Genomic DNA, 15505 nt, shown 5'->3' with positions numbered 1-15505 from the left:
TGTTCCAGCCACTGATGTGGTGGTCCGGGGTCCAGGGGAGAGGGAGGGGTTGGGGCAGCGGATCTAACAAAGCCCTCCATGAAGCTCTCAGCACCTCTTTGTCTCGTCACAGTAGCTTTTTCCATCTGCCTCCATAGTTGTGTCTCCCACAGGCAGATCCTTCACCTTTATTGTTTTGTGATTTTCGAGGAAATTTCATGTTTCCATTCGGCCAGCAAACATTGACATTTCTGATTTTACAAGCAATGGCACAGTTCTTTCATTCTGGTCACATCTCTGAGCATTAGTCTGAGGATGCAACTAAATATCAATGTTGTTTCCCCCCCTTTTTTAAGCTGAGCATCTTGTCTGCCAAAGGGTCATTACAGATCTATCTGTCCGTCTGTCCATCCATCCATCCATCCGTCTATCTATCTATCTATCTATCTATCTATCTATCTATCTATCTATCTATCTATCCAACAAATTAATATTTACATTTGACAATCACCAATAAAAAAATTGCCATCAGAGGTTTGTGTATTGTTTTATTTGTCTACCCTCCTCTTCTCTTCACAATAAATCACAACAACAAGTGTCCAATAATTCAGTATCATACTCAGGTATACATATAATATTGACAGATAAAAAAGAATCACAATACAAAGGAGTTTTAAATATGCAGAATGTCAATCGCATGTCAAAGTTTTGATTCATCGTTTCTGGACTCAACATGCATTAAATTATAAAAATAGACTTTTGATTAAATTTATATACACTTTTTTTTTATAAATATAAGAATACAAATGTATTTTTAAAATACAAAGATAAATACAGTCACATAATGTACATTGTGTACCAAACAGCATTTACAAAATTTTTTTGGGATATTTAGCATTCACAAAACACAAACATTTCAGAAGAAATGCAACTTTAACGACAATTGCAGGTCTCACTTTTTAGTCTTTTTATTCTTACAATAGTTACTTAGCTGTGTTTCTTTTATGGTTGCCCACAGTTTTGTTCTTCATAAAAGGACACAATGAGCATCCAGTAATAAATAAGAGGCTGGGCCTTTACGTCTGCCGGACATCCTGTAAGAGTTTGTTGATCTCAGCCACCAGCTCGCTGGCGTCCACCAGTTCATGTCGGCTGTCGCTGCGCTTGCCCTGAAGGTGGCTGAGCACCGAGTCAAAATCGTCCTCCTCATAGTTCTCTGGGATCTCCTCCATGGCTGGAAGCCATTTTGAAGAGGGCCCATTGAGCGTGGCTTGTACTGGGGGCTGGGCCAAAGAAGTCTGCACCAGTGTTGGGCTGACCAGCCCGGTCAGGAGTGGGCTGCTGGTGGGTTTGGGGCTGTGGCCGCTGTTTTGGGGGCTGTTTTTAGGCGCCTGTGATCCTTTATGGTTGCTGCTCTGGCAGCTGAGCTTGGTGTTGGCCTTGAGGGTGTGGTAGCTGCCACCCTGGTGCTGCCCAGATGGGCCAATGCTACTTCCTGGATTTTGGAAGTGAGTATTAGCAGCCCAGGCTGCTACACCCTGCTGGTGAACTGAGGGGCTGGGTTTTCCAGGTAGATGACCCCTCCGACGGTCTAAAGATCCCGTCATGGGAACGCCAACACCGCTCAAGCTAGTCCCCTTCTGGTTCTCATTGACCTGGACATAAGAATCCAAACCCTGCGGTAGCAACCTCTGGAACACGCTGCTCATCTCCGATAGCAGTGAGGTGGTCCCACACAGGTCTTCGTCTGTGGACTTGGAGCCCCCCTCCAGCCCATCCTCTTCTGCACCATCTTCCCCACCAAGGTCTTTGCCAAAGGTGGAAAAGCTCTGATTGCGAGCAGTGCAGGTGTCAGTGCAAGGCTGGGGGACCTTTTCCTGATTGATGTCAGTGGCTTGATGGGCTTCCTCCCCAGGAATGTAGAGATTGCTACGGTAGTCGGCAGAGGAAGAGGCAGGGCAGCCCAATGGGGGCATCCAGCACTGATCGGAATGGCCCAGAACACGGCACTCCTCTGTGCAGAGCTTCATAGCTGCAACAAGAAAGATAAATCTTCATTAGTACACACTAGAAAGCTGGTGCACAGGTGGATACTGGGGTGAAGTATGCATTAACATTAAACTCTAGTTCATTCCATAAGAATTCAGAACTGGTTTTCTGCACAGCCAAAAAGTAAAAGCAGGCAAAAAAAAAACAACAAAAAAACCCCGCATGGTTGAATGTATAGATGCTAATGTAGAGCTTGTTTTCACGCTGCCTGTTGAAAGCCAGCACTGAGCTGATGATGGAACAGGAAAGAAGGGATCATCGGGGCAACAAGATGTGTTTCATTTTTGTGTCTACTGTCAGTGGCAGATAGTTAACTGCTGCTGGCGTTCTACTGTAAAGCTATTGGGACATTTTGATTATTTTGGATATTTTTTAGAAAACGTTGGTTATGCTGTTCAGTTTCAGGTACATGTCTGAGAATTCAAGAAACCCGAAGAATACTTTAAATTCATTTTTCAAGTTACAAAGTCATTTATATTTATTAATGCTAAAATTCATGGTAAAGATGAACGTCTTAATTATCCTCTTAGCAGAAAATATGTCTTTGTTGAACTTTTCTTCAACTAAATAAAAGAGTAACTAAAAATGCAGTCCAGAGTCTCAAATGTTTTGGGAAAAGCAGGAACCATATGATGTTATTTCATAATAGACTTCATTATTCTTTAATCTAATATAAGACACAGAGAATCATGTCTGACAGTAGAACAGCTTCACTTAGAACTCCTCCACACTGGGTAAAGCCACACTTTACCCTTCATGATCTAGATTGTAGGATGAATCACAGAAACCTTAAATACATTTTAAAAACTTAATGACAAAGAAGATAACAAAATACCAATGATCAGAAATATGAAATATAACATTTAGTTTTTTTTGTTTCTTCACAGGAAACAGGGAAAAACAATTTCTGTATTGAGAGATTTTTAAGGCTACAAAAAAAATTAAATTGGAATTTTAGTGGGACTAATTAACTGATAACAACATATTTGATCACTTTATTAATATTTTGCATGTGTAAAATAAGAAACTATAAGTACTAATGTAAAAATCAAAGCAGAAAAAAGTCGGCCCCGTGTCTTTTTTCATCTTGTTGATATTTCCCTGCCAGTTCTTAAGTGTTTTTTCCCCTCACTCTCTAAACATGGTAGAAATCTGCCCTAATTAGTCTGAAAGGCTCTCTGCAGGAGCTCAGCCTGCTACCTTCAAATGTATTTACCATGGAGAGACAATTCTGCAACGCCGATCAATGCCTATTACACATTGAAAATAACTCCCTCTTTAAAAGCCCTGCATTTTTCCCTTTCATGTCACTCTTTTCAATATTAAATCTTCAAATAGAAAATCTCCAAAGAATAAATTAGACAAATCAAATATGCCAACTTAAAGCCTTCATTAAAGGAGTGCGCTGCTTTTCAGTCATGCCATTGAGGGACTTCATTATCCCCTCATTAACATGAAAGGAACATTTATAATACATCTTAGAGCAGATGAAAAGTGCATTTGGGTGCACTGGAAGGAAAAAGAAAAAAATTGCGTAGGCAGAGACTGATTGGGTGCCCCGCCGATGAAAGGATGAAAATAAAAGATTTAACCCTAGTGATCTGTGTGTGAACATAAAAAGAAGAATGCATCAAGCAAAGTTTGCCTGAAAGCTTGGCTGGGCCTGATTTATTTGTCAGCAAATCATTTGACAAGTTTATTCAAGTTGATACAGCTAAATTGCAAAGACTGTAATTGTTTACTACCAATTACCAATTCTATTTATCTGAGCAGGTAAAAACAAAAACCAGCAAAATGATCTGTGAAGAAGATTAACTGGCAATAGAATCCCTTTTTAAATTTGACCAAATAAGTCCTGCTGATGTGAATCAGAATCTTCTATCAGAATCAGAATTATTCTGCTACAACTTTACAGTATGTCCTTGATGTCACATAGAAGTCTGGCTTTGTGTGGTGAAGTTTGAGAAAAGCAGAATGAATCTTGAAGTGATCTTAAATGCTTTTCCTGTCTGCCTGAGTTTTTCTTTTTTTTTTTACAGTCTAATGTTTTTTTCTTCTTTTTTTTTCACTGAGACTGTCAGACGTAGAATTGTCTTCTGGGTTAAAGCATATTCATAGTATTTAATCACACTGTCAAGAAAAAACAAACAAACAAAGAAACCATACTCCATACGCCATTTGAGATTCATCCCAATTAAATTACGGTAAAATATCGGCAGCTGTGGTTGCCAGAATTTATTGTATTTATATTATAAAATTCTGGCAACCACAGCCAGCGGTATTTTACCAAAGATTAGAAGAAAAACTACTAAAGACACTGAACTGAACTATCCTTGAGCAACAGTGATTATAGCTCCAATTTTCTTTGGAAGGGGAGATGTTTAGAAACTGGAGTCAGCATAAAGTGAGACAGATGTGGAAAAAGTTACAAAAACACCTAGAATGTTGTGATTTTCAATCATTTCTGGAGATTCAGTAAACACATGCAGCACAAACAAGAGTTTTTATAAATCTTTAGGTGTGGACAGGTGGTGCAAATGCAGTAAAATATATAAATTTAGCAAATTACCTGTTAGTTTGATCATTACCAGAAGTGAAGGTGAGCAAAGACTGATGACTCTGCCAAAGCATGCTACTTCAGACTAGCCATTTTCAATATCCTCTCACTCCATGAAGAAAGTCAGACAGTACTCAGTTAAATTCTGCATAGAGACCAAAAAATGCATTGAAAAAATCTCCTACGTCTACCAGAACTCCAGTGTTTGCCATATTTAACAGTCTGCAGAGGTCCTCAAACCCAGACATAATTGTAAAGAGGAAACTAAATGCTGCTCAGAATCCTCCACCATGCAGTGAACGTGGGGGCAGGAGGTGGGCCCAGTCTGCATATGGAGAAAGGTGAGCTTTGAGTTGCAATTATGTTCTTCAGGCCCTAATCATGAGCACTACTTAGATCTGACTCCATAGCAACTATTTGCCACATGGCAATTAAATGGCTCCTTTTCATCAGGGAAGCAGGAGAGGTTCAGATTCAATGGGTGAAAGTGAAAGCTTGAAGGAAGAAAAAAAAAAAAAGAAATTGACTAATGAGCTGAGCTCCTCCACACAGCTGTAAAGGAGGGGAGATGGGGAAGGAGGTGTTAGTGATGAGACTCTCTGCCCGTCTGCAGAGACTTTAATTGGGATGTATCTCAAATGGCGTATCGAGTGATGGCTGTGTGGGAAGCTGGCTGGATGGGTAGAGGCACCAGCACTGGGAGAAAACGGATGGGGTAATAAAAGAAGCTGCTCTGTAACTTCTGTATTGTCTGCTGAGACAGGAGAGAGACAGGGGAATTTTGGAGGAAGTGACCAATTGTGTCCCTCACAACTAGTCTGCACAGCCTGGCATATATGTGATGCTTGGGAGCTCAGCATTTCAAAGTCAGCCAGGACACTCAACAAGTGTTCCAAGTTCTTACTTGTTAACTGGGCGGTAGAGAGGATGGGAAGTCCATGCAGTGTGACAGCCCAGAGAAGCAATGGGTGGCTGTAATGGAGGATCACTACAGTTATTTGGAAAGATATCTTAAGAACTTAGTGACAGTGAGGATAGATGTGCATACACCAGCAGTCACCATCTTCCAAAGCAAAAGCAGTTTGTGCAGAACAATCAGTCCAGCTCAATGTGAGACATTTTTTCAGTGGAGGGTTTTCACCTTGCTCTAACTTCTTTACAGTTCACTGAGTTAGAATCATCATCCTAACAGTACACACTTTACAATATAGTTGAAGACTGACGCTTTAATAGAAAAACAAAGCATAAATGAGTTATCAAATGCCAAATAGTTATACTGATTATTTGGAGTTGTTTAGAAAAGATCCACAAGCCTTTCTGACACTGTACATCTCCAGCTTGGTACCAAAACATTACAGTGATTATAGCTCTTTGGGACAGCATTGGCTTCTGGTTAAACAAACACTAAAGTCTGGAAATGATCTGTGTGACAATGCATCTTCAGACAAAATAGACTGTGTGTTTTGTCTCCCTTCTCTGTTGCATTAGATCAGAGCAAATGATGCAATGTAACATCTCAGGTCTGCTATTACAGAGGCCATTTTCTATAGAGGCTGAATAGGCCCCACTTTGATCTCCATTTGCATTTCTTTCCTGGTCTTCAGTTAGTGTGTGATTTTAAGTATTATTTTGTGATGATTACAGCTGGCTCATTTAAGATGAAATGAGGAAAATACTCATGTACTAGGGGTGTGCTTATCACGGTAAAAGTAGGTTAAAAACTAAACCTCTAAACACTGACAGATATTACTTCAATGGCGATGTCGATGACACGTAATTTGCTGTTGAAAAATTTTAACGATCTCTTTTTCTATTAATAAAGAGGTGGTATAAATACAACAGGGAACATATTAGAAAGAAACAAAGTACAAGTAACAAAATAAATTAATTTGGAAAATCTTCTATTCTGGTGACAGTTTATAAAAGAAAGCAAACCAAAGCTGTTTTGAAGTTACATATTTGTTTGGTCAAATCCAACAGTAAAATAAATAGATAATAAAAGCAGAAAGTGTGGAATATTATCTGTGATATTGTCATTAAGGTATTAAAAAGTAGATATATTGTCCTATAATTTTTTGTCAATATCACCCACCCCTATTATGTACCAACACAATGACAACGGACTGACACAGCTAGAGACAGAAGAAAACAAATTAACCTAGAAAGGAATAAACCTCAGAATGAGACATACTAAAGAACTGAAGGAGATGTTAGAGCTGCAGAATATTAGGAAAAGATGAAAGAGCCATATTATTGTTGGATGTTGAAATTACATCACTGATTACATTTAAGAATCACTCCCTTGAGCTCATGTTTTGTCAGAAAAGTATGTGAGAACAGATCCATTTGGCTAAGTCTGTCACTAGCATGAGGACGAATGTGATTCAATATATTGTAGAGCTGTAGAACTTGTAATATTTTTGCTGAACTTGTCTGATAGTCTCTAGATGGGGTTACTACCTCTAACTATATGTATAAGTCATGGGAAACACGAGAATTTCCAGTTTCAAGCTTACATTAGGAAATGCGGGGTTGAGTTTTGGGATAGAGTGAATGCACCCAGGGTTGGAGGTTGAGACAGTAGGGAAGTTGCGGGTTGTGGACAGGGTTGTACCTGCATGCGAACAGTGCTGGCCATCGGGGGAATATAGCTCAGTAAAGGCCTCACCAAGGAGCCTGTCGACGGGCGACTCTCTTCCTGGTTCGTAGTCACTGTCACCAGCTTCACTGTCCCCACGACCGCTGTCCTTCAGACTGAACTTATCCATCTCATTGAGAGCATATCTGCACAGTCACAATAAGATTAGATGCATTAATCACAGATTGTAACACTATCACGACTATTGGGGAGGAAACATGTCACTAATGGATCATAAAGTTCACAGAGGCAGACTGTGCTCTGCGTAAGGGGTTTAGCATAAAATTATGGAAATTTCAAGTTGTGGAGCATACAGCTTTGATCCAGGCCAAAAAATCCCTACTGGTTATGAATAAAGGAAGTATGTGAAAGCATTGACATCAAAAAGTAATCCATTTCTGTCCAAGTCTGACACCAAAGGCTTTCAGAACATAATGTTGAATGTACATTACCTGTAGCTCCTAGTGTATTTGTTGCCTCTGAAACTTGGTCGTGGCTGGTACTGGCCCTGATGGAGCATGGACAGAAGCTGTGAGACTTGCTACAATCCCAAAAGAAACAAAAAAGACAAAAATAAAAAGAAAAATGAAGAGGGGGAAATGAATGGATTCCACAAGCAAGACCACAAGACAATGTTGGGTTTGTGGTGGGAGTGCATTGAGGGGAAGGGCAACAAGCTGAGGTGACATGACATTGTGATTTGACCCTGAAATGATGATAGACAAAAATATGAGGGGGACGACTGTGAGTAACAAAATATGGAAGTAAGGAACAAAACTCAGAACAAAGACTGCATATAAAACAAAGAAATGGTCAGTGTGTCACATCCTGCATCAATTTTCTCTTTCTGTTTTATGATGGTGAATACAAACAGAAAAAAGTTCTGTTATTTTTGCTTGAGCTAAATCTGTAAAGAATGAAGCCAAAATAATAAAAAAGCAGTTGTCTTACCTCAACAGGAGGTGTGGCATGGGCTAGCTCCAAGGCAAAGTTCTCAGCAACGTGATTGGAGGAGATAGTCACTAGGCTGTTGAGAGACTGCCGACTATGATGGCTATGCCTGCTCCCCAGAGTGCCTCTCTCAGGAGTTGGGGAAGGCAAGGGAGATCGTGGATGAGACCGAACGGGTAAGGTTCCATTGACAGTTGGCACCAAGGTAATGTCTGCTTTGTGGATCTGCCTGGCAGGCTTCTTAGGGTGGTTCTGGTAACTGTTCTCAGCCACACGACAATTATAGTTGTGTCTGGGGTCTTTTTTCTCACGGCTGCAGCGGGCAGTTGCAAACATCACCATCACGACGAGCAGCAGAGCACAAACAGCACCGAGAGAAATTATGACAATGAGAGAGAGATCCAGCGAGGCCTGACTGGATCCGGTGGGATAAAGAGGAGGGAGGATGTCCATGTTCTCCTGCAGGGAGAGCCTGAAGAGGGCTCCTGTGGTTAGTCGACTGGTTCCTCTGTCCTGTACCTCAATCCTAATCTCCATCACATCCCGTGGGGCCTGCTCCAGGCTGGCATTGGTTCTGAGTTCACACCGCCGGGCATCCATCACAAACAACCCGTCTTCATTACCCCCAACAATGGAACAGCTCATCTCTCCATTAGCACCAGAGTCCCGGTCTGTGATTTTCAGAGTACTGATCAGCTGACCAGGTGATGCGTACTTCCACACTGGAAGCTCAGCTGTGTGGTTCCGGAGAGAAGGCGAGTGGATGATGGGTGGGTTGTCATTTTCATCCAGAACGGTGAGGAGGACAGTGGTGTTGGCTGACAGTGCAGGGTTCCCACCATCACGAGCTTGGACAGTGAAGGCAACACGGCTGACGTCCTCATGATCAAAGCTGCGTAAGGCGTAGATGGCCCCATTAGAAGGATCAATGGTGACGTAAGTAGAAATGGGGCTCGCTTGGATCACAGCATCTATAATGGTGTATGTGACCTGACCGTTGGTGCCCAGATCTGGATCTGAGGCCACCACAGTCATTAAATAGGCTCCAGGAGAGTTATTTTCAGATTTAAAAACCTCATAGCGACTTTTCTCAAAATGTGGGGGGTTATCATTTTCATCCAGCACCTGAACAGTGAAATGTTTGATGGTAGAAAGGCTGGGGGAGCCCTTGTCTTCAGCCATGACAGTCAAGCTGTATTCTGACCTCTTTTCCCTGTCCAACGACACATTGGTTAAGATCATGTAGTTCTTCTCATGGGTCTTCTGGAGCCTGAAGTGTCCATGACCATGCAGCCTGCACACCACTTCCCCATTCAGGCCAGCATCCATGTCATCAACACGCACCAGAGCTATGAATGTGTCCACAGGGGCCCCCTCTGAAATGTAGGCCACCTCCTCTTTACCTGGAGTCATCAGATTGATGCTTATCTCTGGTTTGTTGTCATTCACATCAACTACTTTCACCACAATTTTGCAAAGTCCAGGGATCGAATTAGGGCCCAAGTCCTGGGCTTGGACATCCAGCTCATAGGAAGCAGTGGTTTCATAGTCCACTTTCTTGATGAGAGTGATATGGCCATTTTCTGGATTTATTTTAAATGTTTCCAAAATCTTTGGTGAAACGTGGCTGCTGAAAGAGTAAACTATTTTCCCATTTGTACCCTCATCTGGATCTGTGGCGTTCAAGTCAATGATCAGAGTCCCAAGAGGAGCGTTTTCCAGCAAATTGATGACATAAGCTTGCTCATCAAACGCTGGACTGTTGTCGTTGGAATCTGAGATGCTTATCTTGAGTAAAGTGGATCCTGATTTGGGGGGCACGCCATTATCTGAAGCAGTGAGCTGCAGCTGGTAGCTGGACTCCACCTCACGGTCCAGTTCCCTCATCACCACCAGTTCTGCGTACTTGGCGCCGTCAGTCCTGGTCCTCACGTCTATTTTGAAGAAGTTGTTGGGCGTCAGAGAGTAGGTGTGCAGGGAGTTCTCTCCGACGTCTGCGTCCACTGCGCCGTCCAGCGGGATGCGCGTCCCAACTGATGCGCTCTCTGAAATCTCGATGGGGACTATGGCGCGGGAGAAGTGCGGGGAATTGTCGTTAATGTCCAGCACCTCCACCTCCACGTGAAATAGCTGCAGGTACTCCGTGGGCAGCGTGACCACGTCGAATTCGATCGAGCAGTTTAAGTTTTTTTCGCAGAGCTTCTCACGATCGATTTTGGTGCCAATGCTGATCTCCCCGTCCTCCTCCCGGACGGACAGTAATTGCGTGCTGCCCCGCTGCATTGCGCGGAACCGAAAGCTCAGGGAATTCGGGAGTTTGGACAAAACCCCGGCAACATCTTCCTTTAGCCGTGCAATAACTGTCCCCACTCTCTGCTCCTCGTAAACTTTGTATTTAAGAGTCTTACCGGCGGAGCCTTGGAGAAGAGCCACCACAAGCAGCAGCAGCACCAGTGGAACCGTGGAGTGGACATTTCCTTTGGCTTGAATCATTTTTGGCCCCATTTTCCGTAGTCACACTGTTGTGAATACTTCCACAAAGACGGGGGAATCAGGGGAAGGGAAGGGGGTAAAAAAACCGATGTCACCTCAGATGTCTGGCATCTTAAATCCTCTGTTGCTGCGCAATGGCGAGAAAAAAAACTAAATTAAACTCCAACACATTTAAGGGGATAAATATAAATAGATAAATTAGAGTAGATTATTTTAGAGCGCCGGATCACTGAAGTCTCTTTGAAGAGTGAACTCTTGTCTGCGTCTACAGATGTCCATCCGGCTCCTCTGTGCGCGCTGATGGATGAGTGAGAGTGCGTGTCTGAGCAAAGAAAGGCGCAGCTTTCTCCCAGTCTGTGTGTGACCGTGAGAGAGAGACACAGAGAGGAAGAGAGAGAGAGAGAGAAGTGGAGGGGTGAGGGAGGAGGGTGAAGTCTGCCCGGTCGCCGCTCCTCGGATCCTTTCTCTCTCTCTGCACCCGCCCCGCACCCATCTGCCTTCCCCCCTTTTCTTTTTCCAAACACAGCACCCCTCCTTCCCTAATTCGCTAGAATGTCCTCCTTAAGGCAGCACAGGAGGGATTATTCATGGGAGCCCCGTCCACCTCTCTTTTCCACCCTCCCAATGACACAGAAGACACCCCTGAATTAAAAGTGTGCCACAACAATGAAGCAGAAAAGAATTTATTCCGGGCTCTGCTACTTTTAACACAGCCGTCACTGACCCTGACAGACTTTCATTGTTCAGAACGTGTGCCAACTCGGATTCTTCTCCATGTGCCTAAACTGCCGACTTGCTGCGCTCACAAGGAAGACAAGAGAAAGGTGCCAATCATTTCGCATTTAAAAGTTGGAATAATCATTGAGGCTCTCAGCATTATCTCATCTCTTTGGTTTCCATGCAACTTTCAGGATTTTGCTCATCGGAAGTCCTTGCTTAAAGCGAGCTCATGGTGCGCAGTTACGCACGAGATACCTTTCCATACACATATGTCCATCCACAATCTTTTGGCAACAGTTTCCTAGAATTTTGGTCTGACTAAGACAGTGATTATTCCCTCTGCCTACAAAACTTCTCTAGGCTGAGATCAGGACATGAAGACGCCACTGCTAAGCATTGTCTTCACTTCAGTCAGCTACTCTGTCACGGTTTTATTTCTTTATCATACATTTTAAATACCCAAAACTTGTCTTTTGACTTCAAATGTTGCTTCCATGTTTCCACATTATGTCCTCCTGCCTCATCTAATGGATTCTGTCCACTGGAGTTTCTTCAGACCAAATCATATTTCTAGAAAATCTGAGGTGTTTGTCTCTGAGATTATCTTCAAACTGTAATGTGATGCTTTATATTGGTTTTGGTATATTAGTTTCGTCCTTTCTAAGTGGCCTTCTCAACGGAACTTATTTTCCTTTAAAAATATCTTCAGATATTTACATAAAAAGAAAGTGATGCATCAACAGGAACAAGCATGCTAATTTGTTAAAGTTTCTTAAATTCTATAATACTTCCCCATTTTATTACTTAAAATAAGTCTTAAAACACATTCAATTTAATTTTGAAAGCTAAATGAAACCAAGAGCTCTTCAGGAGATTGATGAAGTATATCATTGATGTTGGTGGAATGAGGTATGAGATACAGAAAATGTCTTTCCTTAGTCAGATTTCGTTCTCAGTTCCAGTTTGCTAAAGTTGGTGTCAGAGACAAAAAGTGTTTGAAGCAGATTTTTTTTTTTTTTTTTTTTTAATAAATATTCAAACATTTTCCAAAATCTGCAGTTGGCTTGTAAAAAAACCCAAAACAAAACAAAAAGAAAAAAACATGGAAGCTAAGAAAGTAGTTAAGGTGAAAAGATACTATTTTTAAACCAGCATATTCTTACTGTTTAAATGCAAATCAAAAGGCAGAGAGAGAATAAGTGACAGATTTGGCATATGAGGATGCAGCAGTACTTTTAGGCTAAATTGGATTGTCAGAACCTTTAAGGCTGAGGTAATGACCGGTGCTCTGACCCCACCTATCTGACCCCACCCCTCCTGCTCACGGCCGTCGCTGCATAACAATGTTTTGTGGAAGCCTTCTATGCTGATCAGCCTGCAGAGAGCAAACAAGTGGGCGAGCAACGCTTTATGAAAGCAGCACCAGGCCATCTGGCCCAAGCCTCAGACAACCCAAACCTACAATTATCATCTATCATGACCCCATCAGACCCACCCGACAGCCAGCCAGGGAGAATTAGCTCCAGTCCATGATAAACCTAACACTCCCCTCTTGCTGCCGTGAAAAACATTTAAAGTTCAACTAATGAAAGCAGTTGGGGAGGCATCTTTAGCAAGTTTTATTAAGTCACACTGCTGTTAAGTAATCATTAAAGTGCAGCTGCTAAAGGGGGTGAATATTATACATTATCAGACATAAATTTGTCCAAAAGCAAAATTATTCTCTGGTAGAATAAAATCATTCAGGGTGAATGCAGAAGGTGCCCAGAAACACTTTCCAGAAGCTTCATCTGGAGCTGAAAGCCTGAAGGGGAATCTAGAGCATGAGGCCGACGGGCGCACCGTTTGGTTTCAACACAACAAATAATCTTCCTGCGGACGGGCCTCTGTGATGGATTTTATCTGCATTTTAAATTCCTATGTGTGAGCCGTGGGAACGGACTTTCTGCGCCACCATCTGTCTCTGAACAAACACATGGACATCGGCTGCAGACAAACACACACACACACACACACACACACGCACACATGGATGATGCATGGCTCACAGGGGGCAGAGTTTATAGCATGCTTGTGTGTTTGTGAACATCAGCATCATGTTTTCACTTCTGTCTGTCAGTCGAATCAGTGTTTTGTTTTTTAATTCAACAGTTCAACAGCATGTGGAAGTTCAGCTCCCATGACTTTTGGTAAAGTGGGAAAATCTCCAAAGCTGAAACCAGTCACTACAAGAACACAGAACACTGACGGGGCTGTCTGGATGTCTGTCTGTGCCAGGAGAGATTTTTTGTGTGTGTAATTGTTCGAGAGCTAAAGTCTTTAAAGGAAACCAAATCTCATTGAGAGACTGTAATCATGCACTCCTTTTGTGCTCACAACTTGCTGTTCTTGTATTCCTTCTTTGAAAAATCATTTGGAATCCCTAAACTGATCATTCTGACCATTTAACTCATAATATGCAACATTCAGTGGTGCTATCATATCAATAGCTACATTTCCACTGAACATAAAATTGCGCAAAATGTAATTATAAAAAAAAATTTGCTCAATAGAAACACGGCAATTTAAAAAAACAAAACAAATTTTGATCAAAAGTTTTTGCCGTAGGATGAGGTGGTTTTTTGTCCATTCCAGATTTTAGTATATTTCACAAAACTGCAGCTCACAAGTCATGTGATCAACAACCTGATGATCGGAGGATGAAAATTAGCAGAATATCAAAAAAGGTTTTGCACACATTTATAAGGGAAATGCAGCAGAACATTGGGTTGGCTTCAATTCCTAGCTCCGAGTTTCAGTTCATTGTAAGGCGTGAAGAGTATGTGCAAATGACGGATTGGAAGTGTGGTCTGAAAGAAGTTAATAATTCCAGCAGTAAAACTGCAGTAGGAATATTCTTCATGATAGTTGTACAAACCAACAGGTTAGCATGCAGGCACACAACCATTCTGGAACGAGACAGAGTCAACTCTTTCCAATAACAAAGTCCCATCACCCCAAACGCTTCATGTGGACGTGAGAAGAGCGATAGGGTGAATGGGTGAATGCAGAGTTGCCCTCAGGGACCATAAAATTAGTGAAAAGAGTTCAGAGATGGTGTAGGGTGGCTGAGCTGAAGGGTGAGGGGCTCCACAACTTTGTCATTGAAATGAAGCAGGAGATCCCTGTGACAAAGGCAGCATAGCAGGTGGAGAGAAGACGGCTGCGTTGGAGGAGGGGGATTGTGTCGTGTGTGCATTTTTAAATTACGGGAAAGTACGCACTCTGAGCTTTCCCTGGAGTCATATGCTGATAGTTTACAAGAGACAAAAAAAAAAATATGACAAAAATCCCCAAAACGGAGGAGAGCCAGAGACAGATAGCTTGGTTTTAGGCAAAAACAATAAAAGTAAATGTAAATACAACTTTAGCATTTAAGATTTATTATTAGAAAATATTCGACTACCGATAAATCTCGGTCCTCATAGGCTGGTAGTCAGCATGTGTTTCTCATGAGGCCGAGGGAAGTCTCAGCGTGTGTCAGAGGTTGGAGGGATTGTAAAGGCACGCGAGCATCTGCCGCTGTCTCATTACCATGCTGTTAGCTCGTGCGAGACAGAAGGGATTTTGGGAGAGAAAAAGCAGGATTTTTCCCACCCACCAGGCCTGGGCCAGAATGACACACTGACAAATTTAAATGCAGAACCAGCTGATCCCTGATTCCAGAGTTTAAAGCAGGACAAAGTGGAACTCTGTCAAAACTGAAGGGATTTACCAAAATAAAAGAAGGAAGAATGAGGATGTCAATAAAAATAAGTCTTATAACATCTATGTTTGAAGTAGCCTGGTAAAAACCAGCCGCTTGTTCTACACTTTGCTTCATCCTGAGGGTCTGGACTCTCAGCTGTTGAGAAACGATCACTTCCTGGAGGTGTGGCTTTGTTGAGGTTTTAAATTATACCAAATCACTAACATTTGCCCACTGTGAAGAGTGGAGGACATTAATGTTAATGTTAATATTTGGAAGCGTGGCCAACACTGACTGAAGGCCTTCATTCACTTTCTCTGCTGTCATTGCTACAACTAAAGACAGACTATAATTCTAAAACAGCAGAAAATTGACATCATAATTCACAATT

The 15505-nt window shown here is 42.2% G+C and overlaps 1 protein-coding gene across 3 annotated transcripts; it reads right to left on the bottom strand.

Annotated features, from left to right (window-relative positions):
* Positions 1 to 510: 510 nt before the first annotated feature.
* On the bottom strand, positions 511 to 11035 carry pcdh18b (protocadherin 18b). Of its 3 annotated transcripts, XM_044127223.1 has the most exons (5): positions 10898 to 11035; positions 8175 to 10794; positions 7676 to 7764; positions 7200 to 7369; positions 511 to 2011 (listed from the first exon to the last, which is right to left on the bottom strand). In XM_044127223.1, exons 2-5 carry the CDS (start codon positions 10677 to 10679, stop codon positions 1056 to 1058), a joined length of 3720 nt encoding a protein of 1239 aa, XP_043983158.1. In that variant the 5' UTR covers positions 10680 to 10794; positions 10898 to 11035; the 3' UTR covers positions 511 to 1055. The 3 variants fall into 3 exon arrangements, with proteins under 3 accessions (XP_043983158.1, XP_043983160.1, XP_043983159.1); XM_044127225.1 differs by having other exon boundaries at positions 7254 to 7369; positions 8175 to 11035; XM_044127224.1 differs by having other exon boundaries at positions 7676 to 7731; positions 8175 to 11035.
* Positions 11036 to 15505: the final 4470 nt, after the last annotated feature.

Source organism: Gambusia affinis, linkage group LG09 (genome assembly GCF_019740435.1).
Source record: "Gambusia affinis linkage group LG09, SWU_Gaff_1.0, whole genome shotgun sequence".
Classification (NCBI taxonomy): Eukaryota; Metazoa; Chordata; class Actinopteri; order Cyprinodontiformes; family Poeciliidae; genus Gambusia; species Gambusia affinis.
This window is presented reverse-complemented; position numbering and strand designations above follow the sequence as displayed.